Source organism: Monodon monoceros, unplaced genomic scaffold (genome assembly GCF_005190385.1).
Source record: "Monodon monoceros isolate NGI ecotype Baffin Bay Population unplaced genomic scaffold, NGI_Narwhal_1 Super_Scaffold_3, whole genome shotgun sequence".
NCBI lineage: Eukaryota > Metazoa > Chordata > Mammalia > Artiodactyla > Monodontidae > Monodon > Monodon monoceros.
In genome coordinates this window covers 6173668-6201639 of record NW_021703780.1, presented here as the reverse complement: position 1 = coordinate 6201639, position 27972 = coordinate 6173668, and the positions used below count along the sequence as shown (strand labels likewise).

Below are 27972 nucleotides of genomic sequence, written 5' to 3'. Positions count from 1 at the left end.
CCCAAAGCAGCCAAAAATAAATTAATTAATAATTTTTTTTTTCTAATTTTTATTTTATTTATTTATTTGCGCCAGGTCTTAGTTGCGGCATGCTTGTGGGATCTAGTTCCCTGGCCAGGGATCGAACCCAGGCCCCCTGCATTGGGAGCTCAGAGTCTTAAGCCCTGTGTCACCAGGGAAGTCCCAATAAATAAATTTTTTAAATAAATAAATAATGAAGAAAGAATTTCACTGTTTAAAAAAAACGTTTGAAAAGCACAGGCTGTACTAGGCAGAGATAGGGTAAAGTCACAAGAATGTGGGAAACTTCTCCCACCGCCCCTTGATTCTGCCTCATTTCACATCGGACAGGCGCTTTCTCTCTCTGCCAGCCAGGCTTCCCTGCAAGCCAGCCCTGGCTGAAAGTATGTGGGTGAGAAACCAGCTCTCCTGGGAACCAGTGCCAGATGAGGCCGCAGCTCCTCCAGGCAGGCCCTGGCACTGCCCACCCATCAACACCAGGGCACCGCACACCCCCACCCCCCCGCATGAATGCTGCCCTTCTCTGCCTGCCACTCAGAATCAGACAGGAAACCTGGCACACTTCTCGGATTGCTGAGATGTTAACAGGACTCCATCCGTTGTCAAAACTTGTGCAAAATTCCACTTGACTTAGAACACTTTCCAAAATGCACCCATTATAACAGGGAGGAAAGAAATTCAAGAGACAAAGGGAAAAAAAGAAAAAAGAGAGACAAAGGGAGAAATACAGAAACATCACTGAGAAGTCTAGGATGGGTAAGTAATTAGGGAGGTCCTGTGTAATTAGATTTGTTTTCTTTAATGAAGGGGCATGAGAGGCCCTTTCTTCTGAAACATTTAGTAATTCTGGTCAGCAGTTGGGTTCAGAGGGTGATTCCCACAGAGAATGCCAGTCCCTTGCATACAAAGGAAAGGGCTCTCTCTTAGCACAATGGAAAGTCAAGAGTTTCTGAAATGATTTAATAACGTGTGCTACTGTAAAAACTAACACAGTGAGTGCTAAGACAGAGGGAGATGGGGAAACTGGGTGAGGTGTATGAGAGCTCCCTCTATCTCTGCAGCTTTTCTATAATCCTAAAATTATTCCAGGATAAAAATGTACAAAAAATAAAAAAGAAGCAGAGAGGCCAAACTCACTTGTGAATGAAAGTTCCAAAGTGTATATACAAGTCTTTTAAAAATGAATTTATGACACTAAATTCATTTGCCAACAAAATATGAAACTCTTCAGCTCTTTTTACCCAACTACTAGAGTAGTTAGTTACATGACACTTAGAAATGAACTAAGGAAAAAGAGGTGAGGCAACTAAACGCTGGCTTAAAATATTGGTGGACTTGCACTTAAAAAACAAAAAGGTAAAAAAAAACAAAACCAAAAAAACACCAAAACGGTAACTTCATATGCTGTTAATGATACTGAAAAGAATTATTCATGCTTCACCAACAGACCTGCCTATGTTCACCATACACGCCCTTGATAGCCACTAAAACCCTATGTGTTTGCCTTGGCATTTTAGGAATAGATTAACAACCGTCTGCACAAAAATCTAATCTTTCTAAAAGTCAAAAGAAAGTAAAAAGAAAGAAAAGCTAAAGTGTTAGAACAATGTAATGAAGAATCTTTGGTATTGTGATTTGTCCGTAGGAAAGTATGATCTAATTAACCAAATTTCCTTAGGCACAACTTTTCAAGACTGTGTCTGGTCCTTAAAGCAAGATCTACATATCCCGTTTGTCATCTGTAAGCATCTCACTTCAGTCTGAACATCCTTGGGAAACAGACCATCAAATCGAGCAGGTGGAAGGACAACTCAGGCCCCTGAGGTTTATTGATGAGAAAAGAGAATCCACCTTCACATTTCAGCTTGCTTGTCTCCGCCCAGTGAAGGATGCACACAGAAATGACTGTACTTAAATCAAGAAGGAAGTGTCCATGGCGAGGATTTCGACTCACTAGACACTCACTCAGATGCTGTGCAGGGCTGGACCCTTCAGCAGGAGAGCCAGGAGAGCATGCCTCAGGGAACACGGGCATTTTGTGTGTCATTCAGAACTTTTTAAGTCAAAAATCATATTTTTTCACATAATTTTAGGTCTTTTGTCTTTTACCTCAGAAATATTCTAGATCTCAGTTTTCTCATCTTTTGGGCTAGGTGCTATCTAAGATTTCCTTAGCTTCTTTGATCTGTAACTTTATTTTATGAGACCACCAAACTCACTCCTCCTACTGAAAATAATCTAAAAGTCTATGTTCTGTGTAAAGGTAGTGAAGTTTCCTCTTCATACAGTGCCATTTGGGAAAATGCAAAATTCCATCATATAGGAAGAAATCATTTTAAAATAAATACTTATTTAACAAGCATATAAGGACTTTAAAAATCCCTAGCCTCAAAGAAATTTTCAACACTGGTACGTATTGGTATTAGGGGTGCAGAGATTTTAAACCATGTTAGGAATTGAACTAACGAGGTCAGAGTTCAATTTTTAAGTCCCATTTCCGTGTCATGGAAGATGAAAGAAGTCATGCAAAAAAAAAAAAAGAAGAAGAAAGAAAGAAAAGAAAGTTCATTTGGGTCAAATCAATCAAAAAATATTGACTTCTAAACTAAAATTAATAGCTGGCCTTGAAAAAATAACATTTGTCCTTAAAAGTCTTGAACTTTTCTGAAATCTTCTCTTATTTTCAAACTTACAAAGACAAATTATTCATACAACAAAGAACCTGCCTACACTTTTTTTGAAAATTCATTCTAAAACTTGTTTAAACAAGTAAGGGTTCCAACAGTTTACATAAAGATCCCTTCATCAGAGGTTAAAAGGAAAACATGGTCTGGTCCACATGAACGTGTGAACAGTATTAAAGAGCTTTCGATGTTTTATTTTACTACCTCCAAATAACGTCTTTTCTTAAAAAAAATAAGACCCCAAAATTAACTGTGAAGCCACTAGTTTCACACTTTTCCCAAGAATATTATAGACAAAAATACAAGACAAATACTTTGAAGAGAGTCTTGAAGCATTACAAGATATTTTTTAATAGTTACTCTCCTTGCTTTATAAAAGTCATTTTACAATCATCTATTCTGTTCATTAGACACTTGGCTGGTGCCACGTAACTCTGGATTTCTTTTTGTATGTACACGGGGTTGGCCAAAAAGTTCGTAAGAGTCTATGGAAAAACCAGAAGGAACTTTTTGGCCAACCCAATACTTTCTCTCCCATTGGGTTCCTTCTTTCCTTCCTTCCTCTTTCCTTTGCCCCTTCTCTCTCTCTCTCTCCCACTCTCTCTCTCTTCTTTTGGTTCATTCCATCAACATAAGGTCCTGGATGTGTGCCGGAAATTATGTCTCACGTGTATTCGGATTCATGGAATATGATAATTATGTAATGCATTAATATTGATCTTAAAACTTATTTGCATTCATATTGATCTAAAACCTATCTGCTGAGCTCCTTACAATGTCTAAAACATGTTCCATATGTTATTTTGAGTTTCTTTAAAAGATCTTAAGTAAAAAGAAAAACATCCATGGAGTTTGTAAAAAAAAAAAAAATTTACGTCTTCATTTAAGGACAATACCCTACCTCCAAGACTCACTAAACACATCAGTGGAAATGTCACGTATCAGAAGTTACACACCAAGTGCTTCCGCCTCCATAGAGTTTTCCTGGCACATCTCTGCCCTCCTTCCGCACGAATTATTTACACACCTGTCTGCCCACACCTGGAGAGCAAAGTCTCACACCTTAGTCACTTTCGGCTCCTACGTGCACCTAACAGCACAGAGTTCCTCACCCAGAAGGTCCTTAACGTATGTTTGTTTGGTTTAGGAAAGTAGAAGAAAAACAAAGGCAAATCGAAGACTGATACGAAGATATTACTACTCATTACCCTGATTTCCAAAGCTCAATCAGGTAGCGCATCTACTGCACCCCAATTCCCCATCAATAGTGGAAAAAAAAAAAGGGGGCTTCCCTGGTGGCGCAGTGGTTGAGAGTCCGCCTGCCGATGCAGGGGACGCGGGTTCGTGCCCCGGTCCGGGAAGATCCCACATGCCGCGGAGCGGCTGGGCCCGTGAGCCATGGCCGCTGAGCCTGCGCGTCCGGAGCCTGTGCTCCGCAGGCGGAGGGGCCACAGCAGTGAGAGGCCCGCGTACCGCCAAAAAAAAAAAAAAGGTTTTCTCTATCAATTTTAGGAAGAAGGCCTCCTCTGGACCTTCATCTTGTCCTCACCCAGGAGCTTTGGAAGCGGTACTCTAATAAAAGTTCCACTGCCTTTCCATGTTTGCTATTTTCACAGTTTTTGGTGGCTTGGGTGGGGGCCGGGGAGGGCAACCTGATCACAGATCATTAACTTCATAAAGAGTTTGGGGTCCACCCCGTTCTCAGCCACTTCCGGCTGGACAGCCTGTGACACGGAGCAAGTTAGTAGACTCGCGGGGCCTAGGGTTTCTGCAGGAACACAGTCACCTCTCGGGGCTGGCCTGATGTTGAGAGAAGCAGCCAGTGAGGTCTGTAAAGCCCGGCATAAACTAAATCCTCGCTGCGAGATCGTTCGTACAGGGGAAGCTGCTGTTGTGACATGATTCTTAGATTTTGCTTTTATTTTTCATTTGGTGTTTTTTGCCCCAGTTCATGATTTTGCAGTTCACAATTTTAAGGATATCCTGCAAAAGCACACTGGAGGTGGAGTGAGAAGTGAAAAAAAGGAAAGAAGAAGAAATGATGATTGGGTATTAAGTGTGAGGCATTTGAGACTTTCTCAGGTAATTTTTAATTCCTAAAATTATCTACGAGACCTAAAAAAGGTTTGAGACAATTCAAAGACAGAGATACATTTTAACTGCGTGAAAGACATCTTTTGAAGGGATAAGAAAATTCAGAAAAAGATGCTTTCCTTTCCTTTCTTAAATGGGGATGAATATTTGACCCTTACAAATTCAAGGCCAAAACAGGGATTTCTGTTTTGAATTCCTTCCCTACGTGAAAACTTACATTCATTCTGATGCCTAAAAAAAATCATTTACAAGTTATCTGGTTATCCACCAAGAAGCCAACTCCTTTTTAATTTTTTTCAGGTACCTTACGAAGCAAGGGATATTACGTTTGCATGTCACACATTTGAATTCCAGGCAAAAACTCAGACCTATGGCCTGCAGCCTCTCACTCTGGTGTCCTCATTTTCATGAAATGTAGATTTCACATTCCTGAGGTCTCTGAAGGTCCTGGACCCTCCCAGCCCAAGGTGCTGGTGGTAAGGTGCACGTGATGGGGCTGCCCTGGCATTTTATGGCATGCTGAGGCTTGGGGTCCGTGGGGCAGTGGCTTCAATATCAGAACCACCCCTGCCCATTTTCCCAGGAGGGCCAGAGGGAGACGGAGAAAAAGCAAAGGGCGGGGCGGCAGGGCCCCAGGCACCAAGGCCTCGGGACTGAGGCGCTTCTTCCAGAACCTTTGAAAAGTCTGGAAAGACTGGCTGGCTGAGGGCTGAGTTAAGACTCCCCAAGACACACCCAAACCCTCCTCAGCTCCACCCGAAGATGTCAGCGTGGAGGCATCAGCACTTTTTTGTCTTTCCCAAGACATTTCAGGCACCTGGACAACAATGCAGTTACGCCCATGTTTACAGAAAAGATTAACTACTTGCTGGAAGCTGCTCTGTAGACGTGCCTGACATTCAGTGGGCTTAACGCAGCAACCCACTGTGCTTCATTCCTCAGCAGATGGAAGCTCTACAGGAGTGTGAATGCAAGAACACAATGGCTATGAAATATTTCCCAGGAATGCAACAATTTAAAAAGAAGTAAAAACTCCTATTGGATAGAAGAGTTTACAAGAAGAGGTGAATTCTAATAACTAAAGTTAGATCTTTTCTTGCACCATCGTGGTATACTGGATTCAAATGCAGCTCAATTACTAACTTAGCTGCTTGACATAAGCCAAGTCATCTAACTCTTTTAACCTCAGTTTCCCACCTGTGAAATGGGAAGTTTGTCATGAGGCTTGAGATAACAATATACCTGGCACATGGTGGGTGTTGGCCAGGCAATGGTAACTATTATTAACCACTAGATCTGATGTTTGTATAAAATATATAACCTACTCAAACTTAGTCACTATGTAAGTGTTACTACTGCCATATATTAAGCTACACTGAATCTTACTTTGCTATCGTTTCCCAGAAAAATATTTAGAATAACCATTCTGAGTCAGCCAACTCTAAGCCTGTTTTCTCACTCTCCCTTGCCTCTCTGATCCAGTTCTGAGCTGAAGCTGTCACTCCATCACATCTACCTCCTGTCCCACTGCCACCAACCTCGACCAGACTTTCATCACCTCCCTCCTTCACTGGTACAACTGCTTCCTTAAGGCAACCCCTCCCACACACTGCTGGCCACAGCAATAATCCTATGGCCCCCTGCGTCGGTCTTATCTCTCTGCTCCTTCAAAGGAGACCTTCACTGGCTCGGATGAGACCTGCAAGGGTTCCCCTGTGCCTAACCCTAACCCACCACTGTGGATTCGAGATCTCCCAGGTTCTGGCCCCAGCCCGTCCTTCCTCCTTCCGTCTCACTGTTTCCCCACTTAAGCGAATGCTCCAAAAGGAGACCACTCTCTAGGCCTTGAAGTTGCGCCTGCTTTTCCACTTCTCACACTTTTCTCGTGCTCTTCTCTCCTTCAGGTGCACTCCCTGCCCACTCTCTTTACCAACTGAAATTCTCCAAAGTCCAAGTCAACACCACTTCCTTTATAATAAAGTCTTACTAGTGCCGCCACTACAGATGTTATCTTGTCCCCTTACGAAGCCTCTGAGTCATGGGTACCGCTCCTGTGCATTATCCGTTTGTATTATAGTACTCATGTACTTATCTTCCTCTAAAGAGCATTTGCTCCCTTCCAGAAGTCTTTGTATTTTCACCTTTGAATCTCCCCAACATCTAACACACAGCAGACGCTCAGGAAACATTGGCTGAATGAATGAATGAATACATGGACTTGAGGTACTTTCATCCTGTAAGTACAGGGCTGTCCAGTCTCCTACACAAGTACATGGTTTAAATGCACAGGAGGGCACAGAGGGCAGAGGGAGGAGCCCCTGATTCTCATGCCAGCTCGGCCATGGTGGACTCCGGGATTTGGGGCAAGTCTTAATTTGTCTCTAAAGTGGAAAAGGGAGGTTTCTGTCCTCCTCAGGACCCCCTTCCACTCTAAAATTAAATGTAAATGCGCCTGTTTAACTTCATGCTGAGAAACAGGCTTCTTTTAAAAGGTAGTTTAAAGCAAACTTTAAAATAGGTATCAAATAGTGATCACACATATTTCGCTTTGGAAATCAAGAGTTCTGGAGAAATGTAAGCATTACCATTTTATGCACATATTTCTGAGGCTTAGTGACTGTATTTGGCTTCTAATCCTAAAAATTCCACACTTGGATCAGCGGAAGATCTAACTGGGGGACTTTGTCACTTGGCCACCAAATTTCACTACAGATTTGTAATTTCTTTTAACTACAGGAATAAGACCAGTGTAATTCTGCCATCATTGAAAACAATATAGCATCTCATACAAGAAAAATCCAAAGTTTAAATTTTCAAAAATAAACATCTTAAATTATCAAGCACGAAACATGTGCCAAACTTTAACATATCAAGAAAAGCAGCGGAAAAAGGTAAATAAAGTAGTTGCAGATCCCATGCAGGGTAAAACAAAGACACAAAAGACAGGTGGGGGAACGAGGGATAATCGGAGTGAGAAATATCCGGTCCTAAACAGTGACAAGTGTTACTAAATAAAGGACAGACAAAGGCAAGAGGCTGTAAAGTCACTTTCAAAGGAAAAATAAGATTTGGGCTCTGTACACACTCAAATTAGCTTATTTAGGGAAGGGCTAAATACACACATTGATCATTAAAAAAATCACCAATCTGATTCAACCAATAAAGTGGGAGTTTTAGAAATAAAGGAGTTTAGATGCAACCAGTCGCTTTCATACTGGTTTTTTAGGGGGTTTTTTTTTTTTTTTTTGGTTTTGTCGCTTTAAAAACAAAACACCTCTATTTAGAAAAGCTTTCGGTCAGAAAAGTGCTTTTAAAATCCTTCATCATCATTCACTTAGCAGCGGGCAGTCGAGTCAGAGCTGCCATCCTGCTTCTGCCAAGTGCGTGCCAGGGCCAAACAAATCCTTCCGCACAAGACGCTAAAAACCCTAGGAAAACAGGTGCGGCGCGGGCCCCGACCCTCTCCAGTCAGTCGCCCTTATTTTAAAATGCAGACCTCAGCGTTTGCTGGCTACTGTGTATTGTGACAACGCTTCGTTTCTAAGGGCAAGTAGCACCAGCGCAGGCCGGGGCAGGCCTGGGGAAACTCCAGTACCTGGATCCAGAAAGAACGCCGGCCACATGTTGACTCAAGCCCCCAGCCTGCCGCCCCGCGGCCCTGGCAGCTCGACAGCAACGCGCAGAAAAACAACCTCCCTCCAAGTTAGGTCACTTTTCACTAGAGTCTCTTTCCCCTTCCCGGGGAGATGTTAAAACTTGACAGGTTTATCAACAGCCTTTAGGTTGGAAAAACCGAACACAAGAAATGATGCTATACTAGGAGAAAACATCAAGCCTCGCCCAAATTTAACGTTCGGTGAAGCATCCTTATAAACCGGGTATCTTTATGCAGTTCATTAACCCAGGTATTAATTACAAATTTACTTCTACAAGAAGCCAAGGGAGTGAAATATTCCATTAACAGCCATGTTTATTGTCAACTTAAAACATAGGGACGCTAAGATAACAGAAGCATATTCAAAGAAAAAGGAACAAAAAAACCACTTGGTTCATAAATGCAGGAAAGAAGCAACCTTGCAAATTCTGACTTGGATATAAATGTGTGGATTCAAAAGCATGTGCTTTCCAAATACTGCAAGACTGGGAGGGAAAAGTAAAGTTTCAGATTTAAATGGTTGGCCAACTTTTCAAACAAACTTAAAAACCAAAGTGTAAAACGAGCAAAAATTTTTCCCCAGTCTCCCTAATGGTTTGGCGTATTTTTTCCTGGAAACCCCCAGGTGCATTTTGTTCATTAAAGAAAGAGCTCCAAGATTGAGACAATTCTTTGCTAGCTCAGAAAGAGAAAATAAATGTTCAAGGTGCTCCGGGAAGATAAAGAAATGAATAAATCGAAGCAGAAAGCAGGTTGCAAGTCGAGTAGTCCGTCCCGGCCCCCAAAACTGCTGGCAAAACAAAAAACCCCTGGAGTGTATTCAGTTTGCTCCTCCCCAGCCTAAGGCCACAAGGCTAGGTCGACAAAGTTCTGGAACTCAGGCCTCTTCCCCCGAAGCCCTACAAGGGAAGGACTTGCAGGGGGCGGGAAAGGGGGGTGAGAGCCGCAAAATTCTCACGGCTCACGTGGGAGAGTCCGGCTCCGGGGACCGGGTAAAGGTACGTTCATTATCTTTCTCCACCCGAACCCGATTGACCTCCCCCTCCCCAACCTGGGTTTCTCGGATGATTCGGAGAGGCAGACCCCGCCCTCTTCCCAGGGCGCCCCCAGCATCGCGGGCCAGCCGGGATGGTACGCGGAGCCTCCCCGCCACGGGCCCCTGCCCGCGCTATCCCGCTCAGAGCGCAAGACCCTGCGCCCGCGCTCTGCCACCGAGACACTGAGGCTGTTCCTCGGATGCTTTTTAAAAACCGGAAAACAAAGGGCGCAGGCGCGGGGCCACAGGTGTGCTCGCTGGCGGGGGCCGCCGCGCGGCTGATCCGGGATGGGGGGACAGGCAGCCGCTCCTGCCGGGAAACTTGGTTTGGGTAGCAGGCGAGGCCGAGGCGGGGCCTTCTCGACCCGCGACCCCGAGCTGCCGGGACGCGCAGCCTCTGCACAAAAGCCCCCGGGTGGCCGAGCAGCCCAGGCGCCGCTGCGGACGTGGTCTCGGGGTGACCACGAGCTTGCGATGAGCCACTAGCCAAAGCCGAGAGCCACGTCCACCCTGGCCACCCGACAGGCCGGAGGCCCCGCTCCCCTCGCTGTTTTACTTTTGGTTACAGTTCGAGAGGTTAGGTTTAGTGGTCGCAGCCACGCCCGCCTGACCTCCCACCTGCGGCCCGGGACAAAGGCGAGGCCTCTATGGGGACAGTCCCGGATACAGCCGGGACCCCCGCCGTCCGCCGCGCCCTGCCTGCACCCTCGCTGGCTGGCCTCGGGCCCCGGCACGCAGGAAGAGCGAAGGGGGGCCCGAGTCCCCGCCGGCAGCGAAGGAGACGCTCCTCTGCGGGTTGGCGCACATGCCCACCCGGTCTGCGCGGCGCGCCGGGACACTCGGTCTTGCCCCAGCGCGAACAGGAAATGCGTGCATGACCTCGGACAAAGTGACTGTCCCCTTTCTGGACCTGAGCTTCCTCGTCGGTCAGAGGTCGACGGTCCCTCCCGGTCCCAGGGTGCTAGGGGAGTGTAGAGACCCCGGCCCACCAGCCCACGCACACCGCGCGCTCCGGGTCGGCCTGGTACCCACCAGTAGCCGTCCGAGTTGTGGTCGGTGACCGTGCAGCGCCGGGAGTAGTACATCCTGCTGGTGCCCCCACCACCGCTGCTGCCGCCCCCGCCCCCGCCGCCGGTCATCTCGCAGCGCAGGTCGGGGCCGGACTCGGCGCGGGTCATGCGGCCCAGCGTGTTGATCCGCGGGCTGGAGCCTCCGTTGCAGCTCATGTTGGCTGGCACTCGGAGCGCCGCTCAGCGCCGAGGCGGACGCGAGGGCGGGCCGGCTCGGAGAGAGCGAGGGGCTCCCAGGAGAGGCCCAAACCGGGGACTGGGGTGGGGGCGCAGAAGGATCGCGAGGACGCGCCTCTCCACCGCGGCCGTTCTGGACACTGCGAGCGCGGAACGGCGGGCGGGCGTCGGGCGTCGGGCGCCGGGGACAGCGACGGGCCGGGAGTGGAAGGGGGAGCGAGGGCTGAGGCTCTCAGGGCGGCGAGGACGCAGAGGAGCAGGGCCGTGGCGGGGTGGTGGTGTTGGTCGGCTGGGGCTCGAGTCTCCTCCCCGCTGGCACCGGACGCTGCCGAAGCCACACCTGGCCGGTTTTTTCCCAGGGCGGGGTGCGACCGCCGCGCCTCCCCGCACCATCGGGTGTCACCGACTCGCACCGGCCGCCCCTCCCCACCTGCGCCACCGGCTCCGCCCTCCGCGCCGGGGCCTGAGTAACATGCAAGGGGCGGAGGCCCGGCACCCGCGCGCCCCCAGCGCGCGGCCGGCCGAGGGGTGGACATGCGCTGGCCGGGGCGTGCGCTCAGCGCGTCGCCGCCGTAGCCAGGAAAGCAGGGCCCCAGCTTTTGAGGATTTCTACGGCCCCCGGGTGGAAATAGGCTAAAAAATAAGTCATTCGATTGGACAGTTACTTACTAAACTTTTACTTCTGCTTATCCCTGAAAACGGTGCCAGCCAAGCTTTGGCTAGAAACAGTTGAGGAGAGAATGCTTAGATGATGAGGTTTTGTTCGGAGACTCTTTTTGAATTTTCTTTTATTCCAGTAATTCAGAAGATTGCCTCAGAAGTATGTTTTCCGACGTGTAAAACTATTTTTACCCAGAACCACCGCTTTCTGGAGAAGTCTTCACCGTAAATAACTAATTTCTTTAGCATGAAGATAAAGAGGAATCCACTACAGTCAGTTCCCATAGGGTACCATGAAACTATAAATTGCAGTGTCTTTTATTTTGCCTGGTGACGGTCAGTCATCTTAAACGAGAAATGGCAAAGACTTCCACCCCAGACCGCTTCCAAATTTTATTTTAAAACCTTGGGGGCTTCCCTGGTGGCGCAGTGGTTGGGAGTCCGGCTGCCGATGCGGGGGACGCGGGTTCGTGCCCCGGTCCGGGAAGATCCCACATGCCGCCAAGCGGCTGGGCCCGTGGGCCATGGCCGCTGGGCCTGCGCGTCCGGAGCCTGTGCTCCGCGGCGGGAGGGGCCGCGGCGGTGAGAGGCCCGAGTACCAAAAAAACAAAAACAAAAAAACCTTGGGACCACTCCTCTCTTGCGTGCCCCTGAGCACCTTCTCCCCGGACCCATCCCTTTTGAAACAGCTTTTCCCACAAGTCAGTGGTGGTGGCCTTCCTGGGACTTCAGTCTACCTGAGAGCAGCAGAGAACCCTGAACAGAGATCATCCACTGGGTACAGTTGAGTAACTCAGAGCCAGAACATTCCAGCCACCTGATCTAGGGCCCCTCCCAATTAGTGGCTGCCTGCGAACAACACCGCAGTCTCTGTGACTCGGGTTTAGATCCAGACCCAGTCACAACATCCATAAAAAGCTGTTTTTATAATTTGGAAAAACTGTTCAATTACTCTTTAATAAACACCATTTAAAGATCTTTATAATAAACATTTGTCATCTCCCTAAACAATGACAGTTAACTCACTTTCTTATACAGTATATTTCTGAAATGTTTATAAACTGAAAAGAACAAAACTCAAACTATATTTGCATGTTGTAAAGGGAGTGGAGGGAGTTCTCTAAAAGGTCCCAGATTATAGCACCCCAAGTTACACCTCAAATTTTAGGCAGAAATCTTTAACAAAATGTCATTTTTCTCTACAATGGTCCACAGAGTTGACCAGCCTAAATCCAAGGAGTCAAAGATACCATGAGAGGAAAGTTTACCACTGTTAGCACTCAATAATTCCCATCATTTTCTGTTTCCTCTTCTGGTAAAGGCTAATGGGATAAAGTGTTCAAATGATTTCACAAGCGCTGATGCATAGACAAGAATGGCGTTTCTTCTGAAATCGAATCAGTGGCTGGAAGTCAGCATCTGCACCAATGGCCCAGATATTCATGGGTCGGCGGAGGGGAAGCCGTTTGGGGTGTCAGTCCCTAATATGCAAAATACTTCTATGCACCTCATTTGTTCAGCAAGTAGTTATAACCTCCTATACAGAAGGACCAATGCTAGACTTTGGAATATACACAGAATGTCCTTGAAAACATTATAGTAAAACTTCAATTTTAAAAATTCAGGGATTCCTTCAGTCCAATGATGTGTAAATAGAAGGTCATACAATTGCACAGTAGAATTCTCCTTAAACACAGCACACATCTGTGAGCCACCTCCCAGTGGTGGCGAAAGCTGTGCTCAGCCAAGGGGTCCCTCTGAGAGCTCCCACTGGGTAGTCAGGAGCCCAGGCACTCACAGACCTAAACATCACCCAGACCCGCAGAGCTGTTTACAAAACGGGTAGAGGTGAAGAGCACAGCCCACCGATGACACATTTCTGGCTGCCCGTTGCTTCCCGGCCTACCTTGCTGCTTCCTGTTCTTAAGATGTTCCCAAGAAGGCGACCGACTTCCAGCTAGCCAAACATGCCGGGTCTGGGAAGACCACGACTTTCATTTACCTTCCTCTAAGGAAGACAGGAGGATGAAATAAAAGATCGACATGACAGATGGGATCCAGACATACATGCATTCGTTGTCTAAATTGACTGTCTCACAAGAGGCCCCCCAGTGAAGGATGGGGATCAGAAGACCATCCACTGATATAACTGCTGCAGTTTACTTGGGAAGAGCTCCATCTCCTCAGGCGCTAGATGGAAATAATACTTGTCCTGCCAACTTTCCAGACCTACAGTGAGGATCAAGTGAGATAAAATATGTGAACATTCTTGGAAACATATAAAGCAATGGCACCACTCATTAAACCAAAAGCTCTTTGCTGGGTGTGAAATTTTTAGCTCTAGTGCTTCTGTCTTTATGTGACTCGGTATAACTCCCCCTTGGAGACATTTAACATTCATTCAAGCAGTTATTAAGCATCTACTGTGTCACACAGCAGGCTCACTGCCGGTCACTCTCTGTAGGAAAACAAATAATTGCAATATAATGTTAGGTCTGCTGTTAAAAAGGTAGGTCTTCAGAGTTGTGGGGCACAGCAGAGGGGTTGAAAAGTAGCTTTTTTCTTACAACTAGGTTTATACAGTTTAGAGTCCAAGGTCTGGCAAAGTCCTCGCTAGCTGACCTAAGGTCAGCTATTTTTTCCCTACCACTTGTAGATACCTATCCTTGTACTTTTAGAGACACATCACTGACAAGTCACTTTCTCTCTGGCTGAACTTAAAAATGACCTTGCAGTGAGGAAAGAGGCATCAGTTGTATCCTGAACATATTTTTTAAATGAAACAGAGCACCTTGATTTCAGTGAGATTAAGAAGAATCATTTACTTGCTCAGAATCCTATGGGAAATCTCTCCTATCTCTTTGTTGGTAACTGATAATGCTTTACCATAGAAAAGATTTACAGCCCGTGAGCTAAAATACCTGTTCTGCTGGCCAGGGAAGCAGTATTATTTTTTCTTTTACCTTTTTTTCTTTGGCTTCACCGTGCAGCTTGCGGGATCTTAGCTCCCCGACTAAGGGATCGAACACAGGCCCCAGCAGTGAAAGCGCCAAGTTCTAACCACTGGACTGCCAGGGAATTTCCAGGGAAGTAGTGTTTTAACAAATTAGAACTACAGACACTAGGATTGGAATTGTAAAAATAAATAAATATATATATTTTTTACTTCCTTATTTTTCCATTTGTATGAATAAATTAGAATCTTTCAGAAATCATAAAATCTGTGTTCTCAATATTATAAAAATACGATTGATCTCTCCTAAAGTTGTTGAAACTATTCAAAACTTTGAATGAAGAAAGCAGTTTCATAAACCACAGAAATTCCATTTCAGAAATGGGAAAGTGTTTGTGAAATATATACATTAGCCCAGAACTCTCTTTATTTTCCTTGGTTCAAGCGTCCTTCAGGGACAGAAGAATTTCTGTTTGTAGTAGTTTTTCGTTTTTGCCAGAGAAAGGTGATTAACTTTTCAGAAATTGAATAGCTGAAAGAAACATCTCAAATACATTTTCTGTTTCTGTACTGATGAGTTGTTCCATTGTTTTGGCACAGATAATATCCAATAAATCATGCTATCCTTTGTGGGGTTTTTTAAAATTTTTTTAAATATGGGGTGGTTAGTTGTTTGGGTTTTTTTTTTTTTTTTAATATATTTATTTATTTATTTATTTTTGGCTGTGTTGGGTCTTCGCTGCTGTGCACGGGCTTTCTCTAGTTGCGGCGAGTGGGGGCTACTCTTCGTTGCAGTGCGCGGTCTTCTCATTGCGGTGGCTTCTCATTGCAGAGCACGCGCGGGCTCTACGTGCGTGGGCTTCAGTAGTTGCGGCACGTGGGCTCAGTAGTTGTGGCTTAGCAGTTGTGGTGCACGGGCTTAGCTGCTCCGCGGCATGTGGGATCTTCCCGGACCAGGGCTCGAACCCGTGTCTCCTGCATTGGCAGGTGGATTCTCGACCACTGCGCCACCAGGGAAGCCCTGTGGTTTTTTGTTTTTTTTTAATAGACTTTAAAAAATTTTTTTAATTTATTTTTGGCTGCGTTGGGTCTTCGTTGCTGCGTGCAGGCTTTCTCTAGTTGCCGCGAGCAGGGACTGCCGTTGGTTGAGGTGCGCTGGCTTCTCATTGTGGTGGCTTCTCTTTGTTGCAGAGCACGGGCTGTAGACCATGGGCTTCAGTAGCTGCAGTGCGTGGGCTCAGTAGTTGTGGCACACGGGCTTAGTTGCTCCACGGCATGTAGGATCTTCCCGGACCAGGGCTCGAACATGTGCATTGGCAGGCAGATTCTTAACCACTGCACTACCAGGGAAGTCCATCCTTTGTGTTCTGAGTATGTTTTTTGACTACATTTAATTGGATAGCATAGATATTGGAGATTCATCTATACTTTCCTGCCAGATCTTCTTTTTCATTAAGAGCCCAAGTTTGCAAGATAGGGAGGCTGGAAGTTAAGGGCGTGGATGATGGCATGTACAGGTACGGGCTACACAGAAGACACCTACACCCTTAGCCAAGTGACTTCTAACCCACCAAGCTAAACAATAACTCACCTTAATTTTGTTGGGCAAGCACACAGTCACTGAATAGCCAAATAAGCTAGCCTTTAAAATATACTCTCAAAGGAATTTTTTAAGCTTATGCTTGTGAGGGACTGTCATTGTGAGTAGATTGTCCTTCTGCCACGTTGGGATTGGAACACGTACTCAAATTTCTATAAAGTCAGATACACATTACTGCTGGTAAACCCTGTTATCAGCCAGTACCACATGGATGTATATTGTGCTAAGAGCTCCATGAAGAAAATTATGAATTGCTATTCAGCCTTCACCGAAAGAATTAAAAATTTATATTCCATAAAGAATTTCAGAAAAGAAAGCTGCCTTCAAGAACTTTTATACGAATTGTTTTCAAAACATTGAGAGTCTTGGAACTCCTTCTACCAATGAAACCCAGTAGCTAAAACAGATCATGGTGGGGGGGCAGGGGGCAGACTGGTTGTACCCTGCTGGGAGCCCAGGGCCCACCCACTGCACCCGGGCTCTGGAGCATTTCCCTGACGGAAGAGCCGTATAAACCAAAAGCCACATTTTAATAAAAGAAAATAGCGAGTCCCAGAAAGGTTAAGAAACTTCCCTGAGTTAATGATTGGTATTAATTTGAAACCAAGAAACTATCTGATCAATTGTTATTTTCCTACACTAGACACATAGGATGTCTGGAAACACAGTGACTATAAAGTAATCAGCATGCTTTGCAGAAGGTACATCAAGAAAAACTACTCTTATTATTATTTGTTTTTTGTTTGTTGTTTTTTTTTTTGCGGTACGCGGGTCTCTCACTGTTGTGGCCTCTCCCGTTGCGGAGCACAGGCTCCGGACGCACAGGCTCAGCGGCCATGGCTCACGGGCGCAGCCGCTCCGCGGCATGTGGGATCTTCCCGGACCAGGGCACGAACCCGTGTCCCCTGCAACGGCAGGCAGACTCTCAACCACTGCGCCACCAGGGAAGCCCTGTTTGTTTTTTTAAAAAGGCTTTTTGAAAGTGGCAAGGGGCAGATGCTGGAGGTTTCCATACAAGCGATCCACCCCTCTTCTAGAATTTTCACATTAATGGCAAACAGCAGCCCCTGTGGATGGGTAGCAAGTGGGCGAGGGCGAGGCAGGGCTGGAGGGGGGAGCAATCCTTCATGGAAGGCAGCTACAACCATCACCAAACGGTGTTTAGGAAAACAGTCCTGCCCCAAAGGGTGCAGGCAAGTCCTTGTAGGGTCTTCCCAGCGATCCTTCCTTAGCCCTAGCTTCCCTTTAGCAAGAGCTGGGTTCAAGAAAAAGTCATGCAAAATCAAGAGGAGAGTACAGAGGATTGTTTCTTCTGCTGTAAATCAATGCCCTTGACAACAAATCTAACTTGATTTGGTTTGTGCGTTGTTTTCTTTTTTAATGATTTGTAGTATTTAAACTGAAACATTTAAACCTTGCTGACATCAGCCAGAAACGTTTCACATTCAGGAAAAAGTTATAGCACAGTTCCGAAGCAGTTTCAGCAAACCTTGAAGCTGTTCTGTCTTGCAGAGGTGGGTGTGGAGAGCTACACTTTATTCTCTATTCTCGTTAAACCTGCCTGACGGCCCCTGGGAGTTGTGACTGCTTACAGTTTGGCTCCAGGCAGAATCTAGGAAAGCATCTGTAGTCTTTTCCCACCCAGGCACTCAGAAGAGATGTCAGCTATCATCTCTAAACAAGCTTTTATTTTCCTTTACTGAATAAGGAAAAAAAAAATTTAAGGATTTAAAACTGGAATTACTGTGTTCTTAAAACGAAAATCAGTATTCCTATTTAATGTACCCCTGAGAAAAAATGTTAATACACAAAAGGAGGGTTTTTAAACCTCTTTTTTAACTACAGAGGGACTTGGCTTATAAGAGGGACTTAATATTAAATACATATTACCATAAAAGGGGAAATGGACAGTAACACAATCATAGTAGTGGACAGTGGACACCAGTGGACAGATCATCCAAAATGAAAATAAATAAGGAAACACAAGCTTTAAATGATACATTAAACAAGATGGACTAAATTTATATTTATAGGACACTCCATCCAAAAACAACAGAATACACTTTCTTCTCAAGTGCTCATGGAACATTCTCCAGGATACATCATATCTTGGGTCACAAATCAAGCCTTGGTAAACTTAAGAAAATTGAAATTGTATTGAGTACATTTTCCAACCACAATGCTATGAGACTAGGTATCAATTACAGGAAAAAAACTGTACAAACGCATGGAGGCTAAACAATACACTACTAAATAACCAAGAGATCACTGAAGAAATCAAAGAGGAAATCAAAAAATACCTAGAAACAAATGACAATGAAAACACGACGACCCAAAACCTACAGGATGCAGCAAAAGCAGTTCTAAGAAGGAAGTTTATAGCTATACAAGCCTACCTCAAGAAACAAGAAACATCTCAAATAAACAACCTAACCTAACACCTAAAGCAATTAGAGAAAGAAGAACAAAAAAACCCAAAGTTAGCAGAAGGAAAGAAAACATAAAGATCAGATCAGAAATAAATGAAAAAGAAATGAAGGAAACAAGAGCAAAGATCAATAAAACTAAAAGCTGGTTCTTTGAGAAGATAAACAAAATTGATAAACCGTTAGCCAGACTCATCAAGAAAAAAAGGGAAAAGACTAAAATCAAACAGAATTAGAAATGAAAACGGAGAAGTAACAAGTGACACTACAGAAATACAAAGGATCATGAGAGATTACTATAAGCAACTCTATGCCAATAAAATGGACAACCTGGAAGAAATGGACAAATTCTTAGAAAAGCACAACCTTCCGAGACTGAACCAGGAAGAAATAGAAAATATAAACAGACCAATCACAAGCACTGAAATTGAAACTGTGAATTAAAAATCTTCCAACAAACAAAAGCCCAGGACCACATGGCTTCACAGGCGAATTCCATCAAACATTTAGAGAAGAGCTAACACCTATCCTTCTCAAACTCTTCCAAAATATAGCAGAGGGAGGAACACTCCCAAATTCATTCTACGAGGCCACCATCACCATGATACCAAAACCAGACAAAGATGTCACAAAGAAAGAAAACTACAGGCCAATATCACTGATGAACATAGATGCAAAAATCCTCAACAAAATACTAGCAAACAGAATCCAACAGCACATTAAAAGGATAATACACCATGACCAAGTGGGGTTTAACCCAGGAATGCAAGGATGCTTCGATATATGCAAATCAGGCTTACCTGGTGGTGCAGTGGTTGAGAGTCTGCCTGCCGATGCAGGGGACACGGTTCGTGCCCTGGTCCGGGAAGATCCCACATGCTGCAGAGTGGCTACGCCCGTGAGCCATGGCTGCTGAGCCTGCGCGTGCGGAGCCTGTGCTCCGCAACGGGAGAGGCCACAACAGTGAGAGGCCCGCGTACCACAAAAAAAAAAAAAAGAAAGAAAAAAAAAGTACGATGAGGTATCACCTCACACCAGTCAGAATGGCCATCATCAAAAAATCTACAAACAGTAAATGCTGGAGAGGGTGTGGAGAAAAGGGAACCCTCTTGCACTGCTGGTGGGAATGCAAATTAATACAGCCACTATGGAGAACAGTATGGAGGTTCCTTAAAAAACTAAAAATAAAACTAACATATGACCCAGCAATCCCACTACTGGGCGTATACCCTGAGAAAACCATAATTCAAAAAAAGTCATGTACCACAATGTTCATTGCAGCACTATTTACAATAGCCAGGACATGGAAGCAACCTAAGTGTCCATAGACAGATGAATGGATAAAGAAGATGTGGCACGTATATACGATGGAATATTACTCAGCCATAAAAAGAAACAAAACTGACTTATTTGTACTGAGGTGGATGGACCTAGAGTCTGTCATACAGAGTGAAGTAAGTCAGAAAGAGAAAAACAAATACCATATGCTAACACATATATATGGAATCTAAAAAAAAAAAAAGGTTCTGAAGAACGTAGGGGCAGGACACAGACATAGAGAGTGGACTTGAGGACACGGGGAGGGGGAAGTGTAACCTGGGACGAAGTGAGAGAGTGGCATGGACATATATACACTACCAAATGTAAAATAGATAGCTAGTGGGAAGCAGCCACATAGCACAGGGAGATCAGCTTCTTGCTTTGTGACCACCTAGAGGGGTGGGATAGGGAGTGTGGGAGGGAGACGCAAGAGGGAGGGGATATGGGGACATATGTATATGTATAACTGATTCACTTTGTTATACAGCAGAAACTAACACACCACTGTAAAGCAATTATACTCCAATAAAGATGTTTAAATAAATAAATAAATAAGACAAAAAAATACATCTTGATCTCAGAGCTATCATTAAAGATAAATGTTGGGGCTTCCCTGGTGGCGCAGTGGTTGAGAGTCCGCCTGCCGATGCAGGGGACACGGGTTTGTGCCCCGGTCCGGGAGGATCCCGCATGCCGCGGAGCGGCTGGACCCGTGAGCCATGGCCGCTGAGCCTGCGTCCGGAGCCTGTGCTCCGCAACGGGAGAGGCCACAACAGTGAGAGGCCCGCGTACGGCAAAAATAAATAAATAAATAAATAAATGTTAAAAAAATGGGTGTGTAAATCTAAAATTTTTAGACATTTAAAGAAAATGGGTGTGTTTATATAGACAGAAGGCAAAATGTAAAGTTAAAAAAGGCAATTTTTAAGCCATATATATATATATATATATATATATATATAGTACGGTCAGTTGTTTTATATTAAAAGTTATGTGTTATAAGAGACATACTATCTAAGGCATAGATGTTATCGATGAAGACCTATTTTTTAGAATAGACATTTCTAATACTAGTTCTTTTAAATAGAGCTATGCAATTCTTAAAGAAAAAGATAGCTTTTGTACCTAGTTTTGAAAATGAGAATGAGATCCCTAACAGCTGAATGTTAAAAACCTGATATTTATCAGTATGAGAAAAATAATTATAATCCAATTCATTTGTACAGGAACTGACAAGGTTTTTTTTTTAATTGTGAAAAAAATACACATAACATAAAATTCACTCTTTACACTGTTTTTAAGTGTACAGTTCAGTGGCATTAAGTACATTCACAAAGTTGTACAACTATCACCACCACCCATCTCCAGAACTTTTCCATCATCTCAAACAGAGACTGTACACATTAAAGACTAACAAATCTCTCCCCCTACCCATCCCCAGCCCCTGGGAACTTCTACTGTCTGTCTCTATAAATGTGACTATGCTAGGTACCGTATATAAGTGGAATCACACAGTATTTGTTATTTTGTATTTGTCTTGTTTCACTGAGCACAATGTCTTTAAGCTTCATCCATGTTGTAGCGTGTGACAGAATTTCATCCTTTCAAGGCTGAATAATATTCCACAGTATATCCACTGCACATTTGGTTTATCCACTCATCAGTTGATGGACATTTGGGTTGCTTCCACCTTTTGGACACGGTGAATAATGCTGCTGTGTTGTGTTTTTTTTAAGTAGTAAAATTATTATAGACTTTTCCTTTAGAACTTCCACTCCTCCCAGAGTTAATAACTGTGTTTCTTTTTTTTTTTTGCTTTGGCTTAGTTGTTGGTAATTATCATTAATTTATTCCCGAACTCTTCCTGAGTTGAGTAAATCTCTTCACAACACAAACATTCGTATCAGGTATTCTGTGAGTTTCGTCTGCTTGAGGAAATCCCTCCCGGTTGGGGGATGAGGGTGGGTGAAATGCGTGAAGGGGCCACAAGATATAATCTTCTAGTTATAAAATAAGTAAGTCATGGGGGTGGAATGCACAGCTTGGTGACTATACTTAGTAATCCTGTATTGTATATTTGAATGTTGCTAACAAAAACAGACATAATAGATCAATGGGACAGAATAGAGAGCCCAGAAGTAAACCCACACATTTACAGTCAACTAATCTTCGACAAAGCAGGCAGAATATATGATGGAGAAAAGACAGTCTCTTCAGCAAGTGGTATTAGAAAAGCTGGACAGCCCTCTGTAAATCAGTGAAGTTAGAACACACCCTCACACCATGCACAGAAATGAACTCAAAGTGGTTTAAAGACTTAAATATAAGACATGACACCATAAAACTCCTAGAAGAGTTTCTAGGAGGCAAAACATTCTCTGTCATAAATCATAGCAATATTTTCTTAGAGCAGTCTCCCAAGGCAAAAGAAATAAAGGCAAAAATAAACAAATGGGACCCAATCAAACTTAAAAGCTTTTGCACAGCAAAGGAAACCACAAACAGAACAAAAAGACATTTCTACAGAATGGGAGAAAATATTTCCAAATGATGTGACTGACAAGGGGTTAATTTCCAAAGTATACAAACAGCTTATACAACTCAATATCAAAAAACCCAAGCAACCTATTCAAAAAATGGGCAGAAGACATACATATGGTCAACAGGCACATTAAAAGATGCTGAGCATCACTAGTTATTAGAGAAATGCAAATCAAAACTACAGTGAGGTATCACCTCATACCAGTTAGAAGGGCCAAAAATTTACAAACAATAAATGCTGCTGGAGAGGGTGTGGAGAAAAGGGAGCCCTCCTGCACTGTTGGTGGGAATGTAAACTGGTGCAACCACTATGGAAAGCAGTATGGCGGTTCCTTAAAAAACTAAAAATAGAGTTATCTCATTATCCAGCAATCCCACTCCTGGGCATATATCCAGAAAAGAAAAACATATCATTCGAAAAGAGACATGCATGCGCCCCAGTGTTTAGCAGCACTATTTAAAATAGCCAAGAGGGCTTCCCTGGTGGCGCAGTTGTTGAGAGTCCGCCTGCCAAGACAGGGGACACGGGTTCGTGCCCCGGTGCGGGAGGATCCCATGTGCAGCAGAGCGGCTGGGCCCGTGAGCCATGGCCACTGAGCCTGCGCGTCCGGAGCCTGTGCTCCGCGACGGGAGAGGCCACAGCAGTGAGCGGCCCGCGTATCACAAAAAAAAAAAAAAAAAAATAGCCAAGACATGGAAGCAAACTAAATGTCCATCAACAGACGAGTGGATAAAGAAGATGTGGTACATACATACAATGGAATATTGCTCAGCCATAAAAAAAGAATGAAATACTGCCATTTGCAGCAACTTGGATGGACCTAGAGATTATCATACTAATTAAAGTAAGTCAGAGAAAGACAAATATCATATGATAATATCAAATATCATATGATATCACTTATATGTGGAATCTAAAAAATAATACAGGGACTTCCCTGGTGGCGCAGTGGTTAAGAATCCACCTGCCAATGCAGGGGACACGGGTTCGATCCCTGGTCTGAGAAGATCTCACATGCCTCAGAGCAACTAAGCCCGTGCGTCACAACTACTGAGCCCACGCTCTAGAGCCTGCGAGCCACAACTACTTAGCCCATGCACTTAGAGCCTGTGCTCCGCAACAAGAGAAGCCATTGCAATGAGAAGCCTGCGCACCGCAACAAAGAGTAGCCCCCGCTCGCCACAACTTGAGAAAGCCTGCAGGTAGGAAAGAAGACCCAGCGCAGCCAAAAATAAATAAATAAATGAATTAATTAATTAAAAAGAGAGAACTACAAAAAAAATTAAAATAAATACAAATGAATTTATTTACAAAACTGAAACAGACTCACAGACATAGAAAAAAACTTATGGTTACCAAAGGGGAAGGAGGGGAATAAATTAGGAGTATGGGATTAACAGATACATACTATTATATATAAAATAGATAAACAACAGGATTTACTATACAGGACAGGGAGCTATAGTCATTATCTTATAATAACCTATAATCAAAAAGAATCTGAAAAACACATACATATATATAAAACTGAATCATATTGCTCTACATCTGAAACTAACACAGTATTGTAAATCAACTATACTTCAATTAGAAAAAAAAAGGTGCTAAAAGTAAATCAAAATTCTTCATCACAAGAAGAAAAATTTTTAACTAGGCACAACAACCTATTGTGATCATTTCACAGTATATACAAATATCGAATCATTATGTTGTATGCCTGAAACTAATATAATGTTATATGTCAATTTTACCTCAAAAATATATTAATTTTTTAAAAAAAGATATTGCAGCCTCAAGAACAAAGAGAGAAAGAAAGAAAGAAAAAAGTAAGAAAGAAAGAGAGAAAGAGAGAGAGAGGGAGGGAGGAAGGAAGGAAGGAAGAAAGGGGGAAAGGGAGAAAGAAATCCTCCCTAGAATCTTCTGACTTGCTCTAATCTGAGCCCATTGCTCTCCAGACCTGCTTCTCCACTGTTGATGTGGAAGTTTCCTCCATCTTCCCACTAAGGGTTCCCGTTGCCTGTTGAGTGTTGGTTGGACATTGTCTTCTGTTTGTGGAGTTGCCATTGAGAGGTCAAAAGCCACTCTGGTTCTTTGTACATTTTATGAAACCTTCAGTAATCAGGATGTTCTACCATTTCTAGAACATAAAACTTGTGGGGGAGAGGGTTCAACCTAAACACCCTTCTTGCTTGGTCCCCAGTGCAGGAGAAAACAAGTATATTAGGGGTGGCAGAGAGTTCCTGTGGTAGATCAGCAGTCAGTAAACATGGCGGTTATGGGAAGAAAAGGAAAAGTGGGTTGTTTTTTATTAATGTAATAAATATGGTAAATGAATGAATGAATTCCCCTTAAGAATAGGAGAAAGGAAGTCCCCTTCCCTCCCTCCTTCCTCCCTCCCTCCCTCCCTCCCTCTCTCTCTCTCTTTTTCTTTCTTTCTTTCTTTCTCTCTCTCTTTCTTTCCTTCTTTCTCTTTCTCTCTCTGTCTCTCTTTCATCTGTATCCCTTTCCAGAAATGGTTCCTTCATCTGGAAGAATAATTTCCCCCACAGAGAGTCAGATCTCTTTCCTGAAAATGAAACACACACAGGCAGCCTGCTCCACCTGCTTCCTCCTAGTCAAGTGAAAGTGGAGTGACAGGGGGAGGTCCACCAGGCCAGCCCAGGTGACAGAGGAGGAGTGACCACATCTGGCTCCATCCCACCAGGCTTCAGCTGTGCTCTCCACCGCTGGGGGAACTGTCCAGCTCCTTCCTCCATCTCTCTCAGTCTGTCGGCCCTGTGTCCCACCGCCAATGGGCTCCCACGGCACCTCATCCAATTCACCTTTCTCCTTGCAACTTCAGCAATTTAGCTGCTCAGTTCAGTTTCACATTTCTTGGGTTAATCCATTTCTGCTACCCACCCTAATATAACCACTGTTTATCTTTCCAAGTCGCCAAGAGAAAAAAACCCAGCCTAGACCTCAAATCACCTTTACTGCTTGTCTCCATTGATGCCACATGCTCCACACTCCTTGGGGATCCAACCCTCCGATTTCAGCATGTCTCCTCTCCAGCTAAACATTCACCTGCCATGATTTTTATTTTTTATTTATTTATTTAGTTAATTAATTAATTTTTGGCTGCATTGGGTCTTCGTTGCTGCGTGCGGGCTTTCTCTAGTTGTGGCAAGCCGGGGCTACTCTTCATTGGGGTGCACGGGCTTCTCATTGTGGTGGCTTCTCTTGTTATGGAGCACAGGCTCAGTAGTCGTGGCACGCGGGCTCAGGAGTTGTGGCACACAGGTGTAGCTGCTCCGTGGCATGTGGGATCTTCCCGGAGCAGGGCTCGAACCCGTGTCTCCTGCATTGGCAGGTGGATTCCTAACCACTGCGCCACCAGGGAAGTCCATGCCATGACTTTTAAAATGTCATCTTGTATATTTCAAAATCGTCAGTATGCGTGGTGGTAAATGGTTTAAATGACCACATTAAGAATTCATAGAGAATAGAAAAGACACTGCGACAGCTATGCCCTCCTTAATCATTCCTTTATCTCTCTTTATTTCCTTGGTTGTTATACTGGTCAGGGACTTGACCATGTCCTGCTTAGAATGAATTGTCCGGTCCCTTTCCCAGCTCCACACCACACGCCAGCACCAGACTAACCTTTGGAAAGGTTCTCTCCTCATATCATTCACCGTCTCAAAATCTCACTGACTCCCCACTGGCAGCTCCCCAGCCTGGCATCCAAAGCCCTCCACAACTGTGTCCCAATCTACCCTCTACTCACACTGCGCTTTCCTGCCTCTGTACTTTTGATCCATGCCCCTCCCCCCACTGCAACACTCTCCCACCTTCTCCGTACATCTGCTAGATTCACCTTGAGCCTTGCTTCTCCGTGAGACCCTCCCAGGTCACCAAAGCCCATGGTTCATTTCTTAAATTCATCCAACCATCTATCCATCCTTCCTTCCATCTTTTCATTCAGCAAACATTTTTTTTTTAGTACCTATTATGAGTCAGGCATTGCGCTGAGTTCTGGGGAAGCATAAATAAATGTCATGCTTTCCATGCTGATGGGATTGACAGTCCATCATTTAGTTTGCACACACCTTGTACCAGATGTAGTACAAGGCATTTAAAACACGTTGTTATAAATTATCTTCACAGTAACACTGTGAGGGAGGCATTAAATTACTGATGTTATTGACAGTAGAACAGAGGCTCAGTGGGGTCAGGTTATCTGTCCATGGTTACTCCGACGGTAATTAGCAGCGTCTATAACAACCTGCCCTGATGCCCGGGCTCCTGGGTGACACTCCTTCTCACCTCTCCCCCCACCTCTTTCTCTTTCCCCTCTTCCCACTCTTTCCTCTGAATTCAAAGCATTTGGTAATTGATCAAACACTGTATGTTTTCTCTTTGCATTTTCTTAACTTTAATTTTTTGTGTGCTTGTATTTCCCCAATTAGATTTGTAAATGTCAAGAGAGAGGGTAAGTTGGAAAAGGATGCAGTTAAGAATATTGCGACTTTTACAGAAAAGGATTCATATATTCCAGTTGTAACAGCTTTGTAATGTCAACACCTCAATATTTTACGCAACTAGAAGTCATTCATGAGTTAAACATAGATCACTAACACTTTCAAACAGTGACCCCCAAACTTTTAAATTGTGAGGACCATTTTATTATTAAAAATTGCAAATCTGCTCATAAACAAAGTTATGCTTCTTTTAGCAACCAGTGGAGGAAAGAACGTAGTGACAAACACTGCCGTGCATTTAACGATACCTTGAAACAAATTTGTACTTTATGAAATCACAAGCACATATTCCTACTTTTGAAAAATAGTAGATGTAGGTGTAAAACATGATGTATGTGGTTATAGATGACGCAAACCATGACGAAACTCTTCACCTCCTCAGGCATGCACGTCCCAGAGACTAGAAACCACTGATCTGTGAGTTTGCTGACCCTGAGCTAAGAGTGGGCAGGACGATGGCACCTTGTAAAGGGGCATTTGTCCCTTCTGAGTCCAGAATTCTCTTTGGGGTGGAATGTTAATGTAGGGCAGAGCTCTGACATTTCTCTCTCTTCCACACTCAACAAGAATACAAAGTGGGGGCTTGCGGGGTTGGGGGCCGGTGTCTCACCTCACAGATTACACAATGTAATTACTACAGGTGTTAATGGCATTTACAGTAGTGGGTTCAGTGGGATGAATTTAAATACAATTGAGGGAGTTCATTTTACCTGCCTCTTTCCTCTCCGCAGTCCAAGCCTCAGAGGAATCTGAGCTGGCAGATACGAGGTCGGTCAAAGTTGGAAGTGAGCCAACGGTCAACTGCTAAGAGGATGTTTGCCACGGGAAGGAGAGAATCACCCCCCACCCCTGTGCCCTTGGGTGAACCTTATATTGTCACTCTTCTTTGTGACATGGCCATGAGCTTGCAGGAAATCATTTGAAGCAAAAAACTGACAACTTATTGCACAGCTCGAAAAGGCTATTCATTGTAAAGCAATTATACTCCAATAAAGATGTTAAAAAAAAAAGAAAAGGCTATTCAATATGTTTTTCATACACCTACCGAATACTTCCTTGAAGAAGCCTAGAGATCCTTCTGACATGAGACTTTAAACCTCACAGCAATGCACAGACGTCGGTGGTGACTCTCACTCTTGCAGTAGAGCTAAAAGGACAGGGGCAGCCTAAATGTCAGTCAGCTGTTACTCCCAGGAAGAGAAGCCCCCCGC

General features: G+C 44.3%; 1 protein-coding gene across 2 annotated transcripts in view; it reads right to left on the bottom strand.

Annotated features, from left to right (window-relative positions):
• DSP (desmoplakin) overlaps positions 1-10716 on the bottom strand; it is a 42198-nt gene extending 31482 nt beyond the window's left edge. For both annotated transcript variants that reach the window (XM_029244440.1, XM_029244441.1), the window contains exon 1: positions 10523-10716. In XM_029244440.1, the coding sequence (XP_029100273.1) occupies positions 10523-10716 (194 nt within the window). The remainder of the gene's footprint in view (positions 1-10522) is intronic.
• Between the last annotated feature and the right edge of the window lie 17256 nt (positions 10717-27972).